The sequence below is a fragment of the Lineus longissimus genome, chromosome 2 (genome assembly GCF_910592395.1).
Source record: "Lineus longissimus chromosome 2, tnLinLong1.2, whole genome shotgun sequence".
Classification (NCBI taxonomy): Eukaryota; Metazoa; Nemertea; class Pilidiophora; order Heteronemertea; family Lineidae; genus Lineus; species Lineus longissimus.
The window spans coordinates 23099130-23123958 of record NC_088309.1 but is presented as its reverse complement, the minus strand read 5'-3'; the positions used below and the strand labels follow the sequence as shown (position 1 = coordinate 23123958).

The 24829-nt window shown below is 40.4% G+C and overlaps 1 protein-coding gene across 4 annotated transcripts; it reads right to left on the bottom strand.

The window, feature by feature from the left end:
* On the bottom strand, positions 1-24512 carry LOC135483110 (nuclear receptor subfamily 2 group F member 1-A-like). 4 transcript variants are annotated; one of them, XM_064763640.1, is made up of 4 exons: positions 23498-24512; positions 21353-21883; positions 17224-17256; positions 1-1848 (listed from the first exon to the last, which is right to left on the bottom strand). In XM_064763640.1, the coding sequence occupies exons 1-4, from the start codon at positions 24042-24044 to the stop codon at positions 1574-1576; spliced, it is 1386 nt and encodes a 461-aa protein (XP_064619710.1). In that variant the 5' UTR covers positions 24045-24512; the 3' UTR covers positions 1-1573. The 4 variants fall into 4 exon arrangements, with proteins under 4 accessions (XP_064619710.1, XP_064619711.1, XP_064619712.1 ...); XM_064763641.1 differs by having other exon boundaries at positions 21353-21880; XM_064763642.1 differs by lacking the exon at positions 17224-17256 and having other exon boundaries at positions 23498-24511.
* Positions 24513-24829: the final 317 nt, after the last annotated feature.

Here is a 24829-nt window from a genome sequence, read left to right as displayed (position 1 = left end):
TTATTGTTTCGATTTTTTTTATTTTAGAGATCATTGTATGAAGCATTAATAGCTGTGTCTTGGACACATTAATGCGGCATAATAACAAATCTACTATGGCAGTTATACCATCAAAACGGACAACAACACAAAATTTAGTATTTTGCACATGGAGTAATGACTAAGACTTCATCAAATGATGACACGAATGCATCATCAGATGACGTAAACTGCATCGAACGATGTCGTAAATAGCATCAATTGATGATGCTCGGGGTTCTATATAGGCCTATATAGACAAAAATGATGCAAGTTAGACTGTTTAAAAATTGTGACCGGGAGCACGAAAGGTATTTGACGTCATTGAGAAGTTTGGGTCCTCAGGTCTGCCACTTACCACATTAAACCTATACGTTATGTACCTATACATCTCTTTTTACATACAATAATAAAATATAACTATAATGCAAAGTTATATCAAAATAATATTAAATGATAAAGACAACATGGTTTAGAACCACTAATATTTATAAAATATTGACGAACACACAGACATTGAAGAAGCACTTATATAAAGCTACTGCATTCGTACAATAGATTTACATCACAAAGTCAGTTTACTAGAATATGTATATTATACTCTGTTAAGAATTAAATTCCATCACGAGTCAAATAGAGCTGATCCACCGTCCTTGTGCAAATGCCATTACCAGGTTTCGAACCTTCGCTGCTGTACATTTCCCTGTACATTTACCCATGCCAAAACGGAAGACCACATCTAGACTGATATAGAGAAAACATTTAGGTCGATTCAAAACACTGAGATCTAAATCACACCATATCTATTTCAGTTGTTTATTAAGCAAATCAATTTGAAAATTCGACGTCGATCTATAACGTAGATGTACATGGGGGTACCATGCAAACGTGGGTATTGCTGACACCTAACTGGTACGCAAGTGAGTTTTCTTCAGTCGTTCAGCGCTGCCATAAATCACAAATGTTTCGTAGGTGTAACTTAAGGTCTCAGTGTTTGAAATCATGTACAATTAGTAGTGTGTTTGGAAAAAGATGAAGGATCTAGAGCCAACAAAGACAAAGCTATTTGAAGTTTTTGTAATGCATTTGTGTCACAATCTTAAGACCTGGATTGACACTGTCATCCCTTGGTGAAAAAAAAACAACGGAGCAAAATAATTTTTTACATCGACATGACCCACGGAAGACACAAACACAAACCCAATTACGAAATGATTGTAGAATGAACATACCACACCCATACTGAAGTACTGGTCTTCTATGACGTACAGTACTCACCTAACTCATTAGTAATTGTTTTGTACAATGCTTTTCTGCTATTTAATGGCTGCCAATGATATCATAAGAAAACACACAAGGGCCCTGTGTTTAGTTAGACCCATATAGAGGTCCATATCCCAGGTGAGAGCCAAAGACCAATGTATTAAGAAATCAATGCAATTCACTCTGTTTCAGCCTAGATGTCCAAGTCCTTGCGTATGTGACAAAGATAGTGTTAAAATGAGTTCTTGGCCAGTGCCCACTGCTGTACGTCCCTTGAGACCGACGCCGTCTGTCATTGGAGGGGTACGTAAGGCCAGTTGAATGAACCTCCGCTGAGCAACATGTCCCTGATCAGCGTCTCGATAGGGGTTTTCCCTACAAGCCGTACGAAGAAGAGCTGCTCGATCACTTGGGCGCTGACCATCCGTAACGATGGAAGCCGGAGTAGTAGTTTCCCGAAGCGAGTGGGTTGGTTGGGGTACTGACTTCTCACGTACTCTTCCAGAGCGCACTGTGATTTCTCCTGGAGGCCCTCTATATGGTTCAGGTCCGATAGGCCACAGGCATCTGCAAGAAACAAAGGGAAAACATCATAAGTAATGGCAAAAAATAAGTAATGGAATGCTTTGTGCAATCACTGTGTGTTTATCGCGAAATTATGTTTTGGAAGATAAGGCTGACATTAAATAATATTAGCAATTGGTCTGTTGCGGGAACAGAATTTTTACCTCTTTTTTTTCGTTTCGAGAATTAACCTTACTTTTGGTAAATATTTGCAAAGTGCATCTATTCAAAGATTAACGCATCATTGTTGACAATAACATGCGAGCAGTTATTTATAAACTACAGTTTAGTTTCTTTTTGTAATGTAAAGATATCTTTGACATATGAATTCTAAGAACTTCCAAAAGCATACAGAAGTTATGGACAAATATCTTTCTACAACAAAGTGAAAGTAATGATACAATGGAAGAATGTCAACGAAGCCAAAATTGAGTAAAGCAGGTGCAGGAATTTACCCAATCAAGACTAGTGCTAAAAAGTTGGTGGCTTAGCGAGATAACCGAGCTCGTCAAGTCTAAAGCAATGCCTTGACGTTAGTTGTTCTTGTGTGGATTCGTAGCTCAGCCGATTGCTATGCCTATTTGCAGCAATAACGAAGGAAGGAAGCCAAGGCTTTCAAGAGTATGCTTAAATACGACGGATCTTGGCGATCGATTACAAATATCGATGATTAGAGAAATTAGCTTCTGATGCTGGCCATATGATTCTCCGACTTAGCTAACAAACCGTAACCGAGAGATTCTTAAGGCACCTGGTAGTCTCCGGTTCATGATGAATGAACGCGGTTTGTTCGCTAGGAAGTAAAAACTAGAGAAATGCTAATGAAATTGAGTTTAAACAGAGCTTTGCAGCCCGCCTTGGGCATCCCACAGGGTGGCTGAAAACGACTTGGAGAATTCACCGACACAAAGAAAACATTACTTCATCTCGAAAGTGTGCAATTTAGTATAATTTTCATCAATTCTCGAGATAGTTTTATGTATGCCCGCAGTGGTAATATCAATGGGGAAGGTATGCCGATCTTTCAGCGGATTTTGCTTGAGGTAGCGAACAGGAAAATATGGAAGTGGTGAGCACGTCCCTTAGTGACCGCAGGCTGCTGAACAGGTATACAATTGGAGTTATTATACGTCAAATTGAAGGCACTGACAGTCAACGATGGCAAGAGGTACCCGATGATAATTCATCAGAACAAAACAGATAAGACATATTCAGGAACAAAGCTGTCGATGTCAATTATTCCAGAAGGGAGAGCTATTACAAAGATTGAGATGCTTTGAGAAGCGGATGGCGAAGTTTTAAGTTCATGATTTTTATCAGCAGAAGTTTTGCACTTCAACCCAGGATCCATCAGCGTTGGAATAATTTGTCTGAGGAAAGAACACTAAAAGCCCCCATGAGGCGACTATTAGTCTTTTAAGCGAATTCCGGTCTTTTGGGTAGATTCTTCCACTGCAGATCTGTTTAGTTTTCAGTTAGTTAGTGTAAAGGCATTGAGTAAGCAACTGTCAGTCGTACTGAATAGTTTCCGTGGGGATGGGAATAAAGTGTTGTTAAAATATTGACAGCACATCATATTTCGTCAAAATGTAAGACGTAGGCCCTATGTCCATCAGGTACATTCAGACCTACTCAGGTCATATCGCAATGAAAACTGCATTTTTCAAACACATTACATGCAATGTTTCAAATGGAAAAGAGGAATAAGTCATCTCATAACAATTTTCCAGGGGCTAAACCCCAACTTCTTTCGTAACCTTCACTTTGTTTTTTAAACCTCGACATGAGATGACACGGCCCACATAATCTGGAACACGTTATAAAAGATATATTTTTATATGAAGTCGTTTTTTCCATGATACATGTATGTGCATGTGCACGTCATAGATATCAATGATTCGGTTTAATGAGCAATGCCAAATGTCAAGAGGGAAAGATATAAATCAACATAGTATCTTGAAGTATTTTTTTACATGACCTACCATTGACACCAATTGACACATAAAGAATAACGATCCTTCCCGATTTGAACATTACCAAAGTTAGCACTGATGTGCACCAGGCTGAAGACATTGAAATGTAAGGCCTCGATGCTGGCAAGGGACAAGAATACCAAACGGGACAGTTATAAAACAAATGAGTTTTAAAACAGCCTTCTAATAACGCCAGATCATGAAGATTCTAACAATCGCTATACCCAGTATGCCTGTCTCCAAAAAGACAAACACCAAGGAAGATCAGCCAAGACAAATGAATTCTTCCATACAATTTCTAAATCAAATGAATACATTTGATGACGATCCGTTAAAATACCCAACACCTCTCGGTCACTGTTGATCCAGAGACCGTTCACGGACAGATACCGCCATCATGGCCACCAAGACAACAACATGGCGTCCCTTTCACCAAAGATGCGCTGCTAACTACCATCCATTTCATTATCACAGCTTTAATTGCCTTGGAATTCCATTATGAAGTAATAGCTTTACGTTGGGATCAATGTCCTTGTGTGACTGTGGTACTACGTAGACATACTTTATATTAACTCTTCAGATTTAGCTTACTGTATCGGGGTCGCTGGCAGAAGGTATTAAGACAACTACAAAAAGATTTCAAAAGATTTCGTTTCAAAATATTCCTGCAAAATACATCTTAAAGTACAGAGATGCAAGGATCTAAATCAATGATTAAAAGTCATTCAGTTCAATATAAACATTTTCATTTGTAACACATGAGAATCTCACCAACCATCGCAATTTAACAAAATCGGTGTAAGAATCCCATAATGAATTGTGATACATCACAGATATTATTTTTCACTTGTTTCGGTATGTTGGTAGATCAGCCACTTGTAAGGTATATGTTTTGCCTCAATAATTAGCCCAAAGGAAAAGGACGCATACAGAAACAGCATGTGGTAATGAGAGCGACTACAAGAGAAATTCAATCGGCTGGTCCAATTCTACCATATCACTGCAGTAATTGGTAAAGCCCTAACGTCTACTACGAGGAGGCTATCAAAGTAATAAGGTGTAGGATCAGGTAGCAAGAGTCAAACAAAGGTAATAAGTGTTGGTTATCTTAAAATTTGTTTTGTATGTTCCAAGTTTGAGAGCATAAATAGGGGTGGTCTGCGAATGCAAGGACAGGAACGGGACTCGAGTCGTTTTCACACTCTTTGAACCCTCCCCAATGCTGACACGACAGACATAGAGGCAGAAGTATGAACGAATACGTAACATGATGAAGGAGGCCAGGCTTCTATCAGTTATTTTGTTCATCAATGATTCTGCTGTTTCGGTGGAGCGTAGGTTGCTTAACATATAATATGCCTCCAATAGATTCCATCACAATTTTTTATAACCTGACGCTCACAACCATATGCCTCCACTTTATTACCCTACATATTTGTTTGTTAAGGTATTTGACTTTTTCCCTCTTTCTTAGGTGAAGGTGAAGCGAAAAGAGAGTCAAAGTTAGATTCGCTGATGTCACGAATATCAATTTCTTTACTGCATGCCCACGACGATCAGATGCAGGCATACAGTATATGAGGAGCTGGAGACGACAGACGGCGAACGTACATTCCGTATGCGTGCAAGTACTTGGCATTTCATCCGAGTATGGTGCTCCAATTTCAATAAAACAATGAGTACCAATGTTATTATGTTTCCAACGCAAGTGGGGTCAAGATAATATGAATTGACTAGTGCTAATTGGCATATGACTGCAATGGAATGTACGTGGATGCCATTGAGTTAGCAGGAAGAGATCTACGCAAAATATATGTGCAATAGGCAAGTCTGGCAATGCCTTTTGGTGCAGAAATGCCTTTATGACCTTTGGTTATTTCGTTCGTTGTAGGCAATCACCCAAAGAAAATGTCGCCTGCATATGTATATTTGTCACTGTTAAAGCCTTTAATCAGTATCTCTAAACACTGCTATGTTGACTTACTATATTGAATACATCACTTGTGATGGAATGGGTACCAATACATTTGTTCTCGAAAGCAATCCACATGCAATGTAAAAGCACTAAGGTTTGTTGACATAGCCTATGCGATAGGTTCATGGGGATAGTCCACGGTTCCTTGCGGTGGTATAAGCAGAACAAGGTTTTTAGGAATATGTCGGCGAGGCTGGTGAAACATAACCATGGTAACCAACTTACAGTATGATCAAGAAGATGCTATAGGAATGCTTACACACAAGATATTTAGATTACCTTTATTCTAAGCTTGTTTCACAACAGGAGGAACTAAATACTTCAGATCTAAGTTGTATAAAGTAATCGATTACATCAATGTCCGCAAACGAACACAACAAGCCTTAACAAGGCTAGTTAGGGCTAGTTATCATATTTTTTAAAAATCATCTAAACGAAACATCATTGCAGAGCCAGTTGATTAATTTTCGTTTAGAGCATCACAATGGACAAGCCTACTCGGTCTTAACACCATAACAGTAACATAATTTTTTTCGCAAGTCATGTCAAGTCATGAACAACGGTAAGTGAATCACACCGCCGATATCTAGGTTTAGACCTTTGTCAAAGGGATGAAAGCATGTCACGGGTGGTTTCAGTCCCATGATCACTTATTGGCAGCCGGTCAAAAGGCTTTTTAAGAATGTGATAGTTCAGGCCACAGACTATTTTGATACCTCATGGTGAGATCAGACGAATTTGTCAAAACAATTCCTTTGCAATAAGTCACTGACCTGGAACTTTGATGTCCTTTGTCAGGTCTTCCCGTCTGCGATAATCATTAGTTGAATAGAACTCGTAACCAAAGGACAGCGATATGAGTGATGGACTGTTTTCCAAGTGTCCGGCTATCGCCAAAATATTCATAATCTATAGCTAGATCTTGCAAAGCAGTGCAATGGCCGATTTAGTTGAATGACACAATTGAACTGGAATGGCGTGAATGAATGTGTGAAATATCATGAATTCAACATGAAAAAATAAATCTACAATGCGCTTGAAAGACGTCGCATATGTATTAGACTGGGCAATTATTGTGTGATGATATATATTTATTACCGCCCCACAAGTATATTGTGAGCTGTATTGAGGTTATTTTGCCATTACTCTAAACGGCATGTGGTGACCTGACAAATATTTTCAACAAATAAATGATCTGATCGCAATTTTGTGTGTTGCTCTCATTTGCACATGGTGCACTGTCGTTCGTAATTGTCGAGACATTTGTAATTAAAAGGCTAGACATGATCTAACTCGTCAACACCACAGCACCTGATGGAAGTGATGGAAAGTGATTCTACCCCTGTTCCTAAGACAACACCACAAAGGACATATTTTATTTCTACAGAGAAAATGTTGAATGACTGCAATGCCGTATCTTTTGCTTTTCAGCAAAACAATCACAGATCAATAGACCAGGCAAAACAGCTTGAACCCATCACCTCTTGACTCAAGCATACAGCGCATATTAACTTACACAAAAAAAGGTTTCGAGGTTAATGAAGGAAAGGTGTAGCCATAGCTCTCACAAAGAAACCATAAAGCACATTACACATGCTTCTGCAGGAGGCTGTGACCTTTGATGTGAACCACGCCACTACATTGCTCCTGGAAACTTTTTTCGACCAAGGGCAATTCACGTAGCATAAGTTTAAGCCATGTCGACTTGACGAGCAACAACAGTCGTCCCGGGTTAGCTGATTTTTTCAGCCGGGTTCTTTAAATCGTGAGTCAGTTCAGCTGCAAGAACAGCAGGCGTAGAGTTGTAACGGGGCTCAGTTTGAAGCCACTACTATAAGTCCCAGGCACGTTTCTACCTGGTATCACCGTAGATAAAACCAGACAACAAGCCAAGTTTAGGAGCCAGCGATTCAGCTTCAGCAATAGTTAAAGCCCTAGTGTTCTCATGAGCTTACGATATGTCGCCCATTCACCGCAAAGGTTTACAGCACAAAAGGTATATCTGGCAAGACACCATCATGACTTAGCCTTCCCAGAAATTTTAAAAGTATTAAAATCTAAAATCCAGGCCATTTGTTAAGAAATTAGAAGTGGAAAGGGTCACGTTTTTTGAGGTTTTTCAATGATATGAAAAATCCTTTGAGGGATCAGAGAACCAAGCCCAGGGAAGCAACTCCTCGACCATGTCGACGATATACCGTAAACTATACCAATGTTATTGTTTATGTTTACGGAATCGCCTTTTGCTAAAAGTTCACAAGGAATAAAATAAGTAATTGACACAAATGCTTCGGTAGGTACCGCAACACGAGCAGACGGTACCAGGAAAGAGGCCAAGATCAGTTTTTTCGTCTATATTATCATGATGGAGTTGCAAGTATCACCCGGATGGTAATTATGATTTATACATGTTACTGGCCAAAGAAATGGAATACAAGGTTAAGAAAACCTCCTGATACTTGGGGTATGATATGATATGTGCTGCTATTGTTTTGAATTCAGTGACTATGGTTGAATTGTTTTTTTCACAGTTACAGAGAGATCTCCAGGTATACATGATTGGTTTCTTTCTCTTTGCGAGTACGTTACAAGCGTATCCGTTTCCGAGATAGAAGTACTATTGATTCAAGGTATGCAGCTTAACTTCGCCAACCGACACAAGAGAATTATCACAAATTATCTTGGTTATTTGTTAGGTATATGAGAAGATGATACTTTTGGACCACACCAGAGAAATTGGCTGTCAATCAGTAGTTTTTACAACAAGCTATTACGCTTATTGCTCATTCTAACCGTCGTGAAAAAAAGAGCAATGGGTCTATTGTTTTTGATACTCCAGAAAAATGATTTAATTGTGAGTATTTCAACGGTGTCTGTTGGTGTGTATAGGCCAATGTCCTCACTGAGTGCAGGCTACATGTACTCTCGTAGAAAATATCTAAAGATTCATTCTTGCGTGAATACTCTTCCTATCTATTGAGATAATCAAGTTGCAGTACAGGCTACCCAATCACGGATCAGTGCTAGACACTGCTAATCAAATCTGTTCTACGGTTGTCGAACCATGCTCTCTCCCCTCCCCTCATTGTACACCAAGATTTAACCCAATAAGAGGCCGAGGTACGGTCGTCCTCTTGTTTGCAAAAGGACAAGGATGGCAAGTAAATTGTGTTTTCTACCAGCCCCTCGCCTTTAGATCTATTTGGAATTAATATTTGAACTTCCTTCTTGATTCGTCGCAAGAGCAAACAAACCAAATGATATCCGTCGAAACAAATGTCAGAAAAATCCCGTCAGTGCAGTCACTGGAATAGGCAAACGAAAAAGGTCTTTAATCTTAAGGTCCTCTCCGATTATTGGGTTCCCGAACCAAGGAGTACACAGGGCGATAGCTTTTCCTCAAATCGCGTTAGGAACCCGAGTGTTTAGGCTGGGTAACCTCGGTAAACTTTGGTAGATATCCTCGGGAGAAGGAGGCTGAGTTAATCAATGATAATCAAATAGTTCACGGTGGCTTCGGTTTGAGATTGTTTGTTCAACAATCTTCCATCAGGAAAGTACCCAGGTTCTGAAAACGATATCGGAAAGAGACGTCGAAACTGCTCGTTGAAAACACTGTGATTATTTTGGGGCTCCGTTTAAGTGTATTGACTAAACCACAGACCCCAAGCAAAGTAGATTGACTTACGGTGAGCGATTAAATTAAAGGGGATCGTTGAGGTCCATCTTTATTTGCAGGTAAACGGGTATGCCAGCCTTTCCTGCGCAGCGAAGTCAAACAGCCTTCTAAATAACTGATGGAATTAGACTTCTCAGTTTCAAAGGCAAGAGGGTGGAATCTATACAGCAGTCTCTTAAGTTGGCTCACCAAGAAACAAAATGTAGACAAAGTAGCCTTAATTTCAAAGTTTCAGTATCTCCGTCAATATCAAGACGCAGCAAAAAACAAAACTTTTGAACTTCCTTCAAAATACAACATTCAACAAAACATTAAAGAACCTATTGACTTCATAAATTCATGTGGTTTGAAATATCCCCGCCATTATGGTCAATAACCCAACACAAGAGCAATTAAAATCATTGTTTTAGATATTATAACGTTGATTGTCTGAATGAAGTTTCACTCTGGCAATTTTGAAAGCGTACTTATTTTTGTCTTTTCAGACGCGAATCAGGCATCGGATGGAACAACACAAGTCACGTGCAGGGTGTGGCACTGCGCATGCCCCATTCACGCGTTTTAAAATCTGAACTAAAAGTCATGTGGTCGGTATTGACATTGAACTCATTTGTTTTTTTCAAGGGAAGATTTAAGATAGTAATTGATGCATTTCAGTAATGAGGGTTTTAGATGCGTGCGGTCTGCCCAAGGACCGAAAACCCATTTAGCGACCATGTTACCAAACTAACATGGTCATTACCCAGAAAACAAGAAGCCGTCACCCGGTCGTATTTTTCAACTCATTCAAGCAAAAAATTGCGCTATTTCTGGGACGTGGTCAACCTAAGGGTTGACTGTCTAAATAGCGAACGGGCCGCTTTGGTTAATTATGGTTTGCCAGACTACAGAAAATTGCCCGATTTTTTCCAATTTTGATCATTTTTCATCCGCAGTTTGACAGCGTGGATTGTCCCTAGCAGGCCGCCTGTGCCAATAGGGACAACACCAAATGAACACATTTGACCAGAACGGTTCAAGTGTGTCAGGCAAATATGATAAAGTAGGACTCGAGACAATCGCCAGTGACCCAAATGGCGCCCCTGCTGCCATTTTCGGATCATTTTGTAATTCAGAATTTTGCACCTTCGTCTTGTCATATAGTCTGCCATACGACCCGCATCATCCAGTCACACATTTCACCGACGTTTCATTGAACTCAACTGCTTATTGCGAGAGCAAATAAAGGAACTCTCGAGTAGCGAAAGGTCGAATTAAGTACTGGCGGAGTGCTTGCAAATGCAAACGAATTAATAGAATATAGCCGCCTAAGACTGTGACATTGTTCGTTATGTAAACTCAAACTCCGCATGTATGCCGACAATCCGAAAAGAAACTAGAAGTTATCGACGATCATGAACTATATGTCTTCTCAACGAGACTTAAAACAACAATGCACACGAGACAGAGATATTTAGACATCTGGGCTCAAGTAAGTATGGAATCATCAAGTGAAATTTATATCCAAAGTCAGCAGCCAGTATTGTAAATCTCACAATGTTTGCAAGGAATAAATTGGTAATGATCTAGAGTACTTTGTTATGGGTTAAGTCTGAGCACTGACGACGCGAAAATGTCAAGTAGGGCATGGATGACTCTAATCTTGGTTAAGATTCACCCATCTTCACCAAACACGATATTGGTTTGAATATCTGCACGGATACCAGGGTCAATACTAGATCTCCTTGTTGATAGAGATTATGCATAGCGTCTAGCTCTCTTAGCATCGCCTTAATAGATTTCCATTCTGTTCCACAAATGTCCTTAGCAAGTACTGTAATTATACAACCCGGTTTGTGTCATCGCGACTAAGGAGTTACAGCGTCGACACAAGTCATCTTAAACTAATGGAAAATGCCTGGGTAAAACTACACCAAACATAAAAGGCTCAAATCATAATTTTGTTGCAATTTTCTTTATATTAGAAAAGAACTAGCTCCCCAGGCGGTTAGAATGGTTAGGAGTTCTTAATGATCTCTGTTTCTTTCACTGCGGTGCAATCTTTTGACAGCCAACGAAGGAGAACAAAAACAAGGAGGATTCTCAACCAGCATAATGACCTGAGTCATTAGTCGAAACTATATGTTGCTTCTGGCAGCGGTAGCTCTAAATCTGCACAATCAAAAAGAAACGTATCCCACTAATTTCAACCCCCTGACCTGTGAGAATGAGGCTGAGGGTGACAACCGCCAAAGGCTTCACGGCGCGCGACCCAAACCCTCCAATTTGACTGCATCGCTCCGAAGAAATTACTTTCGCACCTTCTTCACTTTGCCAAAACGTCGGTCAACGCGGTTAGGAGATTTTATTATGCGGGCAATTACTACAGGTGGCTGATGAGGGTTTGGAAATTATGATTACAAACGTGTACGCCTTTGGGAGTTTGTGAGAGAAGAATGGGCGAAATCGTAGAAATAGTAATTGGCTCAAACTACATGAAGTACACATTGCGGAGATTCTGATATCGTGATATGAGATATACTGGTAACTCCAAATCCACCACCACTTATTCCGCATCCACAGCACCAGTAACAGGACTGAAAGCTATGGAGCGCTATTTGCGAAGGCTCTCCATATTGAGCAAAGCTATCGTATATGTCACTATGTTGCTTTCGAAGTTAGCGCCGCTTCGTAACGGGCATAACACGAGACGCAAATCCAACACTTTGTAGGATTTGGGATGGGTGTCAATCAGATTTTACGCTAACCTATGTCAGGTTAGGTGATCGGAAGTGGTGGTGTGGAGACAGGAAGTCAACTGAGAGACACCAAGAGACCAATTGCTAAGCATGCTTTGGCGGCACAATCCTTCCCTTGTGTTGCAGACAATGATTGTTTGCCGACAACATCCACGTTCGATCAGCAGATGATTCCAGAACGCAAGTGATTCATGGCGAACCCTCTGTTTACATTGGTTCCTCGGGCACTATTTCGTTTTAGGCTCAACACAATATTACGTAAATACCTGGTAACCGAGTGATAACCAATAATGTTTTGAAATAGATCATCACAATGTCAAGAGTTTGCCATGGGTCATGAGATGGCTCAAGTTTAAACGATTTGAGTGACACATCAGTGTGGCGATGAAATTTACATGGAAATGTAGCATAACGGTATACTGCTTGTTCACTGTAGAGGAAGCTGGCACATGGTTTTCTCGCGTAGTCAAAATCCCTTCATCTTCACCCCAAGACTTTGAGGTCACTCCAAATGCTGGTGAAAGTCGATAAATGAGGTAGTTTCAAACCCTGGGTGTCGAGATGAAATACCATGGGCATCCTCCAACGATGCCGATTACAACTGACCTGTGCAAAAGCCAGCCCCCAGATCCTGGACTTTTGATATTTGGGAAAGTAAGATCGAATACAATTAGTACTTATTTTGGAGCATCAATATTGTAACAGTCAAAGCCCATTATCTTATTTTCTAACCACTTTTTTGGAGTCTAGCCATTGCTTGTTGCAGTCAAGAACCTCGGCGAGGTCAACACACATAGTTTACAAGGTTGATAGAGTTAAAGACTATGCCATTAGGAAACTCATTACAAAAGCATTTCTCATTTCCAATTAACCATGCAAATTGGGCTATCCTACTTAATATATTTATTATCTGTGTGTATAATTATGCAAGTAATAGTCAAAAGTGACAGTTAGACAATTTGCTAGGCAGAGACATTTTAACATCAGGTTAATAGAAGCCTATCAACAGAGGATACATTTGACCCTGAACTTAACCCCCGCCATCGTGTCATCTTGGTGGTGAAACTGATTTGCCTTCAGAGCAACTGTTATTTGGTAATTAACTACCAGTACTGATCAGTACTCCCCGAGAGCGACAATATTAGTTTGAACTTAGACAGCAGAATCAAGCAGTTAATATTATGTACTTTGATTAAATTGTACTTTGTACACTTCATGCATGTACGTCAATTTAAACATTTACCAGACTCATATTTCAATAATTACACCCTGTATCGAATTTCATGAGACAATTTGCTGTTTTTACTCGTCAATCGTCAATAGTCACTTTATAAACCTGTAATAGGCGCGTGTTAAATTAAAAGTCAGAGGCACGAACAAATTGCGCTGCACTCCGATAAGTTGTGTAAAAAGGGGAATATCAAACTTCAAATCAGCATGATCACATTTGTTGCGAGATATATTTGATTCTCAAAGCAAATTGGGCAACTATTTTAAACACATTTTTAATATAATTATGATGGTTATTTGCACTTAATGTTATCGTCATCTGGGCTGAACCTGGTGTAACAAAGGTCTGACTAGTGTCACACCCCATGAAAACATGCTGCAGGCAAATTCTCTGTAAAGTCTTTAATAACATTGCAAACTATGTTGTCACAGCAATTTAAATGATGACTGGTATCTCGTATTATTAATGTTCAACCGATGTTTAACTGTATTTTTGGCAGGGTTTCGGGAAACCATTTGCGAGATAAGTGTAGACAACAAACTGAGGTAAAATGTATTAAACATTTGGGCAAGTGCACAATAATTGATAATTAGGACTAGAAACCCAGGTTATGAGAGCTCAAACACAGATTAGGCACAAGGGTGAGGTTCATATCGATGATATATTGATTTCGCTTTAAATATTTCTTAAGGTAATGGTTTTAGCACTAAAGTAAATAATACCTTCCAAAACATTATGTCAGAAGGTTCCCTCTGTGATTAACGAAAAACGCGATCTCTGGCTATCACTAAAAAAAATTCGACCTTGCTCAGTGCGAAAGCTTTTTACTTCTTTAGCCCTTTGATGACAGTAGCGCTTCATTTGTTTTCTCCAAAAGTTAGATTTTTAACCCAGAGACATAACGTAGGAAAATCTACTAGTGTTAGAATGCCAGTTGTTATTGTTTTTGGCAACATCATTGAGACAAAAGAAACCATGAAGCCTTGTTTTGGAGTATATGATTTGAACTATGTCAAGCAGTTGTAACATAGCACACTGAGTTGCGAGGAAAGCCACAACGATATACTCGAGAAAAGAAATGACAATAGATACTGAAAGTACAACAGCAAAGGCAAACAAGGACGAAAGAAGACTTATGAAAGAACCGAAGCCGTATTATCTAATGTTACTCTGATTGCGAAACTTCTTATGTAACTTTTAAACAAAGCTTCTCAACAGTATGTAACGTTTTAAAACGTTGTGCCTCTCATCGTTCTAACTCAGCTACATCAATTGGAAACATGACAATTCATGGCTTCATCAAGAGAAATTACCCAAAACGCCCGCGTCATTCCAAGATGGCGTCAATTTCAAAATTTCACGAGGCAGATTTTTGTGGTGTAGAATAATTGGCGTTCATTGAGTTTTCATACGTTTTGCTGCGTGGATTAGCAATATCGTAGAAAATAAGATAACGAATTGGCAATCTCGCGACTTGGGGCATTATTCTTTCGCTCAATTACCTTGGGTGAGTACGGCGACGATCAGTAACGTCGGATCTCCTTTAAACTGAGGGAGGCCTTGAGGGAATTAGAACAATGGTTTTCTTCTTATTGATTTTAAAGAAGGTGAACAATTGTGTTTAAAAAAGAAACATTTATTAAACGATACGATGCGGTGTTACGGAGTGAATGGGGCGATTTAAACCGGACGTGCTCTTGTTGAAATTGTGGCGAAGATGGGTATTAGGGGGCATCCACAGGAACAAATGTTAATTTTTTTCTTTAAAAAATCACGTGGATTATAGATGGTTGATAATCTGGATGGATATTCTCCACAACTGTTCGTCCACACCACAGCCTTCTGTCGACCAGTATGTCATGAAAAAAAATCCTATTAATATTCTGAAATAATCTTTGGGTCGTTTTTGTGTCTAAGTTTTCGGCACCGATGATGAAGTGGTCATCAATTCGCCTATTAAGTCAGCGAGGTCGTTTGTTTTGGTGAGAGTTTTTCCTTGAATTGAAGGTTTAAGGTGACTTGCATGCAATTAGCTAACAGCTGGACGCAGGCTATTTCAATCGAGGACTAAAACATCAAAACATCAATTTTCCGAGTCAGTTTAAAGTTAGAGCAGAAGTTGCATCAAATATAACGATATTCCTATGGAGCTGATGGAAGACAACCATTCTTACAATCAAATTTGTAAAATTCAATAGCACCAACAATGGACTTTATGAGGATCTCATCTGCTGTAATCTCAAAGCAGACGACACATCACCTGACAACCGCTCTGTCACTCAATGAATCAAAACGACATAATGTTATTGCAATAGGAATGACAATCTTCTTGTAAGCGCTAACCACCATCTTTGTCGACCTGGTGGACGCTTTCAACAATTAATTTGTCTTTTCTATGATGCGGTCCAACGATAGCAACCGATAGCCACACTGTTTGTCAGAGATCAATAGAGAGAGGATAAAGACCTATAACATATCATGTGAAGTCATTTCACCTCAAGTTTACACCGCCACCTTGAGTCTGATGCAAACGTGATGTACACGTGATATTAGAAACCAAACCTTGCTACGAATCTGAGCAGGCGAACCTTGTAGGATTCTCACTCAAGACCTGATTTCGCTTGAAGTTTGCCAGTACCATTTCGGTGCACTTTTACACTTAGAAATGCACACGTGTATCAGTAGACTTGAATTGAATCAGACCAAACGATGAGATACCGTGACAAGAAAATCCTTGTATGATGACAAATAAAGAGACCCATCGGGCCAGGGGATTGATCAGAACCTACGAAGGGATGAGACGAGATGAAACAACTCATAAAGAACGGTTCGCGGTGGCTTTGTTGGAGAGGAACCTCGACCGCGATTGGATGTCAGGAGTTGCAACCTAGGGATCAAAGAACAAATAGAGGAGGGCTATTGAATTATGAGATGCGTCTGCTTGGCATTTCAGAGCAATTCCCGATGTTCTACAAACTCTACATGTGCTACTATCTTGGCGTTGTTGGTGGTGAATAGGGAAGATCGGCTTTGCTTAATCCATATACTCAATCTCACCAGAGACCTTTTTCAATAACCACGACATTTCGTCTTTGGTATGATGGCATTTGGTAATAAGTTCATAAGTATGTCGCCTTTCGGATCAGGGGTAGGGTCTGGTACATAACGTCAAATAAACGTTAGGTTTCTTGGAGGAGTTTTGTTACAAGGGCTGTCAATTTCATCCATAAGTTATGTTAAAGTTAAAGGAGCGCGTAGATGGGTTTGATAAGTCATTTGATTGCAGGAGAGAACGCGTATAATGGGGGTTCGTTGTTCCAGAATAAGAAACAGTAGATCATTCAAGATATACAGCATGAGCAGATTCGACTTGTGATATCATATCAGTTAGACAGTTAGTGGGGACGTTTCGTATTAATAAACAGCTTCAGGTCCACAATATCAATGAAAGCCTGACTTGGCCCAATTAGTGAAACTATCCAAAGAAATATAGTAAAACCGAGTTGCAAATGCATGGATAGGGGCATGCAAGCAACCCAACACCACGAAGAGAAAAAGAAGGCGTCACCATGACAAAAGCAAATGAAACTCTACACACACAAGATGCTAAGAAAATGAAAAGTATAAGAAAAGACAGAACCATGTAAAGCAATAAGAAGAATTGAAAGTTCGATTAAGAGAACAAAACGCATACAAAACAGAAAAATAAAACTCGACGATGAAAACATTAAGAGAAGTCATAATTTTCTTTTCCCCACAAAAGCTATTGTATGAGTACTTACTGTAAAGCCGCTGAGAATTGAATGAGGTTTTATCTGGAACGAAATCACGAAAGTCATTGGTTGCCGTGAGTTCAGAATTTCGACATTATGATAGCTTGGATAAAAATGATAGGTACGAAACGTAGTGTCCGATTGATTTCAAATATACTGGTACGTCGTGTACATTGATTGATGTGTTGAAAATTCACTGCGATTTTGTATTTATTGAGTACATTTTCGGATTTCGTTGTATATAGGACTTGTTCTTAAAGTATGCATGGTTTTTTTGAAGTTATTAATCAAGAGAGTAGCAATAACGCTGCATTTGAAATGACTCTCGTCACTACGAGAGTCAGCGAGATGACTGTATCACGTGGTCAGATTGGGCAACAAAGGAAGGGAACAGATGTAACATTGGGCAATCGGATTACACTGGAAGTCAGTGTATACATACATGTAGCTAGGTTTTCATTGAATTCGTTGTTAAACGAACAGTAATTATGAATGCAAAGCCATTTTCAGAGGTTGAGAAATGTTAGAGGTTAAGAAAGAACCATTTCTAAAAATGTTTCACCAACGTATTTTTTTACATCATGATCAGTTCAAATATGCGTATGGGTATATTTTAAATCATCATTGGCACCGATGACAAAAGATGACAGCGATAAATGCTTTTTCTTGATAACAAAATGAACTTTCAATTGTTTTCAATGCTTCATATAGTGAATAATAATCTTTTTAATCGTCAACATAATCATTGGTACATGTACCAATGATATGATTTGATATGAAAATACGGACTTAGGAATCCCTCAAAATGAAATTAATATTGAAAATGAAACGGCTGTAATACTATACATCGAACAACTAAAACGACACCGAGACGCGGACGTCATGACGCTCGAGAGTTACGTAACAGGGAGAACAAAATACATTTTAGGGGCCCACGAAAGGGATTAGACTCTATGCGATGTACAACGAATAGGACTGAAACTCAAGGTGCAGAATGTACGCCCTACGAAAAGCTGCATGCGAAAGGTTTCAAGTTTCAAGCGCGTCCCCAGCTAAGATGTTTTATGCTGCTGATGTATCTTTATACTACACACACCCCAACGTTAATCATTATCTACTGTAAGAAATACATTTTAGTCAAATGCTGATGTGGTCATTGCTTATGATGAGCGCATCAAAAAATACGTCGAAGCATTGATTGCAGTCGACCAACATAAAAAAATTTAAAAAAAATACGCCTGTCCAGCCCCAAGTTCATTTATCTTGATATTGCATGGAGATCGTAACAGACAGCTCACCCCTATCCTCGTTTACACGTTTGAATAACTAAATTAAGACCAATTTATGGACAACCCTGGATTAAGCAAACAATCGCTATGATCTGGAGAATACTGTTCATAAAGTCAAGAAGGCGAGAAGCCAGCAACCCCGGCCAACCAACGCTGATCCAATGTAGATGAACCTCTATTATCCACCCATCTGTCTAACCAGCTCACTCCGCATCATTACAATCTTCTCATCTTTAAAATGGCAATTAGACCACCGACATCCGGCAAAACGCCAGTGCATCTTCACACATTGTTTTCAGCGAACGACCATTGTGCGCGCGCCTCTTTTTATCCTCTGAGATGATCGATCATGGCGCCCGAGACAGAAAGGCCGCAAGGGGTCCACGAGAAGGCGGTGCAACCCAACCACTGAAACCACCAACCTGACTGATGATGACCACGCGTATCAATATGAGAACTCCCATCGAGATTTTACCGGCAAGAAACAAGAAACACCTAGGAGATGACTACTATAGATATATATGTTCTAGTTTTAATATGCTACATTTGATCAATACCATTATGGAGTCAAATATGCCCCCAACGGAATTATTGCAAGCAGCTTCACATTTTTACCGGCAGGAGTCACGGCACGAATGTGCCCCTGATTCGTGACTAAAGATGAAATCGATGCACTGCCCAGCTCATCTCACCCCACATGTGTTTTCACTGTTAAAAGTCAACGGCTTTTAAATGTATTGGAATGACCCTTATAAACAGATGGCAGAAGGGCACTTCTGTTTTCTCCACTCCACGTGTCCAAAAACCGTCAATATCGTTTCACTTTTCACTAAACGCACCATATATCGATGATACAGGTCGCTCCCATACTATTGATGGCCATTCGCACCAACAATACAGGTGCCTGCTCAACCACCATTAAGTGTGGCCCACTAAAGAGCGGCCTTTAGTCGTTATTTGCGATAAAAGGAATTAAACCAGCCTGAAAAACTCTTACTTTTACTATGATTATTACAGATCATCACAAAGATCCTGACCCATTCTGTAAAATTAATGAGAGTTGCAAAAAGGTATCGCACTAATGAGCGAATAGCTAGAGATGTTAGAAAGACATCCGCTAATTGAGTCAGGAATATAAAAGAGATGAAAATCCAGCTAAACATGACCATGCTATACCTTCACGCATTTGGACAATGTGTATCCCCGATCTAAAAAACCTAACAGGAATTCGATTTACCAAAATCCACAGTAAACTGGATATGACGCATGTCGAACTGACCAACCCCCTTGTCACCTAATCTTTTGACAAAGATACTGGCGGTTTGTCCGCACCTTCCCGAGTTGATCACTTCCAAAGCATTTGATCACCTTTCAATACAACTCGACTGAGAGCTTCTTAAGTAAATGAAGAGGCTGCTAGCTATGAGAAGTGTGCCCATTGCCAAGGAGGCACCTATTGTGATCATCTCAAGCCGCTTAATCGAATATGATAGCGATTTTCGCAGGTCTTTGTCTTGGACAAGCCACTCTAGACCGCGCACCACAGGGCGGAGCTTTGCAACGGGCTATTGAGAAACTACCATCCAATTCTTTAGGTGAGATGGTGAGAGTCTAGCCTGTTATTATAACTGACGTTGCAAGTTATCCCTGCCCCAAGTGGCTAATAACGAGCCAGAAACCGCCGTGGGTTTCCCGCAACACAGATCTAGCATCACAATCCATAAAGTAAAACATCAATGTGTCAGAATAAAATAGGGAAGATTAAAAACGATTCTGAAATTTGAAAATTAGCAGCAGAGACCGGCGCCTAAACAGATTGCGTGGAAGGAGGCTATAAGGTGTTGGGATTGTACATTTTGTTCTCAAAGCCAGAGCCTGGGTACAACAAAAGCTGAAGCAATCTTACGGTGGTTAGATGTCGATCTGATCTCTTCTTTGTCTAACTAAAACGATCCGTTGCAACAAAAGTGGATGGGGGACTGATTATCATGACTGGGGAAGAATTAATGAGAGAGGGAAGCCACAAAGTAGACTGGGAGTCATAACGGAGACACTGGATAGCCGATAACATCGGAGACTTTTGTCAATGTTCGCCACTTTCTCCGGTGCGGACGCAGAGGGATAAAAACTCCCGCAATTCAAAGATGCAATATCAATGCAAATACCGTAAGCGAGTCATGTTATCACTTTCTGTGTGCTTGATCTGGTCTGGGAGTTGTGGTGTAAAGTCAAACACAAACGAGAGACTACAGCGTACGTCTTCAGACGCAATGGTATTAAAATTTGAATTACACTTAGGCCACGACAATTCATAAAATGACATATTTGCGGTATCTTTACAAATTTCATGAAACCGGAATTGCCATGAGCCCCCAGAGGACTTAAGGTACTTTTAGGGTGATGGAAGATAAAAACAGCACGATTCTAGGACTGTTTTTGTGACTGGGGAACAATTCCATTTTACGTAGATAACAATGACCAAACCATTATTTTTCTACTATATGAATCAAAAAAGATGTAGAATGGATTCCGAGGGTATGAATCGCATCAAATTTAAGTAGTAGATCGTTTTCAAGTGGGAATATCATTTGTGCTTCAACCTCTCCACTCTTCAACTGCTTGTTTTGTGTGTTACCATTGAATAATTCATTAATGGAGTTGAAAAAAAAGATATCGTAACACTCTAGTTGTTGGCCGCTTGCGATGGGCATCTGTACACAGAACACGAAGTCACGGGTGCGTGGTGGTGCGGGTGCGGGCACAAAGAGACACCTCTCGCAGCGTCTGCGGCGACTGCGAAAGGTGAAGGGACAGTTGGAGAAAATTCAAAGATTGTAAAATGGTCTTACCTGTACTGAACAGAACGATGGCTTTAAGGCAACTGTATTCCGCTGAATCTACGTGAAGAGTCTTTAATTTTTCTACTTGCTCTTGGAATATGCGTATATGGTCCATGAATGCCACGACTCTGTCTGCTGCCATTGGTGAAGCGTGTAGTCCAGCCGCGGCCAGTAAAGGAGCAACATGTAAAGGCATGGAGCACTGGGCCGCGTTCAAGACAAATAGTTCGCTCCAACTCAACCTCAACAACGCCACTTGGTCAGTTACTTGTAAGTCCGGGAAGAAGGGAATATTTCTTGACCATTCGACGGCGCTGAAGAGGAGTCTTGCAGCCAGTTCGCAAATATTCTCAATGCCCATGATGTTGTTTGGCTGCATGCACTGTCCATATCGGTACACCGGGTAGGGTTCGGCTCTGAGTAGCATGGAGATGAAGCTGGACAAGTAGGTATGGCCGGTTAACGGGTCTCCATTCGTCAGCGCCAGTTGACCTGGATAACCAGGATGCTGGGTCGGGGGAATCCGGCCTCGCTGTACTGCTGCAACCAGAACGCAATAGTAAGTCCTAAAAAATGGTTCAGAATCAGCATCCACGTTTAAGTTGACGCAGGTGTATCTCTATGTCATTTCTTAACTTCAACCTACAAACCAAATCTAGAGACAAAACTCAGTGACAAAACTTGTTTTGAATAAACTATGTTCCATCCGGAGTGGAAAAGATTGTTGATAGCTAACCTTATCGACTGCTCAATTTATCTTACTTCAATTTCAGCAACTATTGCAGGAAGTGCCATTACGGAGCAGCAACCTGATCTTTGCTTAGTCATTCAATTCATTAGATTTCAACAGTATATGCATATCCTAGTCAAATACATTGGATCTGACTCAAGAAATCATTCATTTGGAAACCCAGTTGCTTTCGCTTAAAAAGTGACTTTGTCAAAGCATTATACCGTACTTTGCGACTTATTTTGCACATTGTAATTTGTTGTTAAAACATGATATCTTATAAATGACTATGAATATTGTTATTTGTCGTAAAACATGATATCTTTAAATGAACGCTTGTAATTTATGGTTTAATTTATTTTAATGAAAGTCAAACGTCATTTTTGTACTTTACACTACATCGCAAATAGAATGCAAAACAGAACAATGTAACAAGGATCAATATTGTGAAGCATGAATTTGATAGTATTGCACAAATCCATGATATTAATAGGTTCTTAACCATTAACAGCTGCAGGGTTCAGACTACATCAATATGAGTTTTAAATCAGTGTTGTGGTTGAAACAATTTTCAGGATCCGAACCTATTGTTCTTAACAGAAGCTAAACAAACGATCAGCTGATCAATGTGTCAAACAAGGGAAGCGAGAAGTTTTGCCTAATAGAAAAATTGTCGATAATTTTGCCAAGGCGAGTTAAGTGATGCTCGTGATAGCGGCGAAACAATGGTAATAGAGAAATGACGGGAATGTGTCAACATGCTGAAATGCCTCAATTGATATTGATGGGTATTAGGATAGCAACTCATTAGGTGTAGAGAGGTTGGAGACAGTTATAACATCAGTCAAGAGTCAAGAACATCAAGAGGCACTGTACTTCATTCATGGATTCTGTGAAGAAATCTTGACTAATAATCATCATTTTGTTGTTGTCTAATCGATTGTCGTGCTTAGAAAGACGAGGAACTTCATATTCTGTTATAAAAGATGTGCTTGTTGTTAAATCACGATGTCTTACAATGTTCTTTCTTATTGCTATATGATATCTTAATGATTGTCTTACATTGTTTGTAAATTGCTGTTAAATGATATCTAGTTATGATCAAAATTGCCAGAACGCTTTGAGACTAATATTAATGTTGTCATAACTTCTCCAGTTGGTCGTTAAATTTGGCTATTGTCAAGTGAAACTGCACGTGAGTTTAGTTAAACAAATGCAAAGATCAAGGCAGGAAAAAAGATTAGGCATTCGAAACGATTAAAAGACATTCAGATGCCACGTGCGGTCATGAAAGCAAACCCAAGAAAACACAACCCCGGGATGTAACTGAGGAAAGGGGTAGACACGTGTGGGGGTCGGTTATTTGTCGTGGCCTGACCTGCCCTGGGACCCGGTACTGGAAGACCTATGTAGGAGACACTTACCTTCGCGACGCATCCCCATCTTAAGACATTTCTTCAGCCTGCAATACTGACATTGGTTCCTATGGTGTTGGTCGATTGGGCAATTCCTGTTCCCCCTGCACGTGTACGTAAGGTTCCTGCGCACTGATCTCTTGAAGAAACTTTTGCAGCCCTCACAGGTGAATTGTCCATAATGTTTTCCCGAGCTTTTATCTCCACAGACGACGCACTCGATATGCGCTGCCTTGCCACTTTCTCCAGAAGAACACACCGAATTCGAATTGGTCGTATTATTGTTGTTATTATTGTTTGTTTGGTTGTTATTATTATTGTTTGATGTAGAATTTGGAGTTGTTGGAGATGTAGCTGTCGTCTGCGGCGTTGGAGTCACTGTTGTACCATTAGGTAAATCATCGCTAACAGCTGTCACTGGGTCCCTCCAAGGGGTCACAACCGGAATACTGGTCTGGGTGAGGCCAGCGCTGTCATTGCTGGAGTCCCTAGCAAGGTCCCTGGTCGTCCACGGTGACGGGGCCGGGGTGGTCTGACTAACAGCAGTCATCGCCATGTCTGACTGCACCTTGATCCACAGAGTAAGAAAGTTCAAGTAAAACAAACACAATCCACTAGAGTTGTCCTCGTGTCATCGAGTAGCTCCGACAGACAGTAGCACACGACTCCCGAAGAAACTTTGGTGCTGCTCCTATATACTGCCGAGATAAGGCGAAGATCCGAGCGTGCCACAGTAACTATCTCTCTCACATGTAGACCTCAAATGCGACCGGAGTACAATTCCTGTGTAGGTTATTCACTCGAAGTTCACAACTTGGAAGCGGGAACGACGAAGAGTGAGGACCGGCTGCCGACTGCTCTCTGGATGTTTTGAACTCTGACACGACTGTTTGAAACTGCGGTGCAGCTATAGTAACTCGTGCCATATAAGGCTCCGCATGTCAGTTAGGTTCAAGAAACCCATTAGAAAGTGACAATTACAAGCCAGTGGTCATGGCCTCAAGGCGAGAGGCGAGATCATCTGAACACTACCACCTCTTCCTATTGGCTACCCGAGTCATTTATTATCCGACACTGGCTGTCAATACTGCTTATGAAATATTCCGACGCGGTGTGTTTGCCTTCACGTCACCGCGGGTCATGTGGAGTGCGGGGCCAATCAAAGCGGGTTATTCATGGTAGGTAGGCAAGGCTTCGCGCAGGTTGGCAGGTCGGAAAAGGGGGAGGCTGCAGAGCGAGTCTGCCATGCGGCTCACCAGCATCTCTTCATTCTGTAGTATATCATGGATATGAAGAGTTGTTTTGGATATGCTTTCCGTGTGTCGCAGTAAGTCAAGTGCC

What these genes read in the sequence shown, in the direction of transcription:
- LOC135483110 (XM_064763640.1), bottom strand. Translation starts at nt 24,044, where the DNA reads ATGGCGATGACTGCTGTTAGTCAGACCACCCCGGCCCCGTCACCGTGG. An exon ending in CATCGTTCTGTTCAGTACAG is followed by an intron (nt 17,257 to 21,352) that starts GTAAGACCATTT and finishes ATTTCGTTCCAG; the next exon opens with ATAAAACCTCATTCAATTCT. An exon ending in CAATTCTCAGCGGCTTTACA is followed by an intron (nt 1,849 to 17,223) that starts GTAAGTACTCAT and finishes TGTTTCTTGCAG; the next exon opens with ATGCCTGTGGCCTATCGGAC.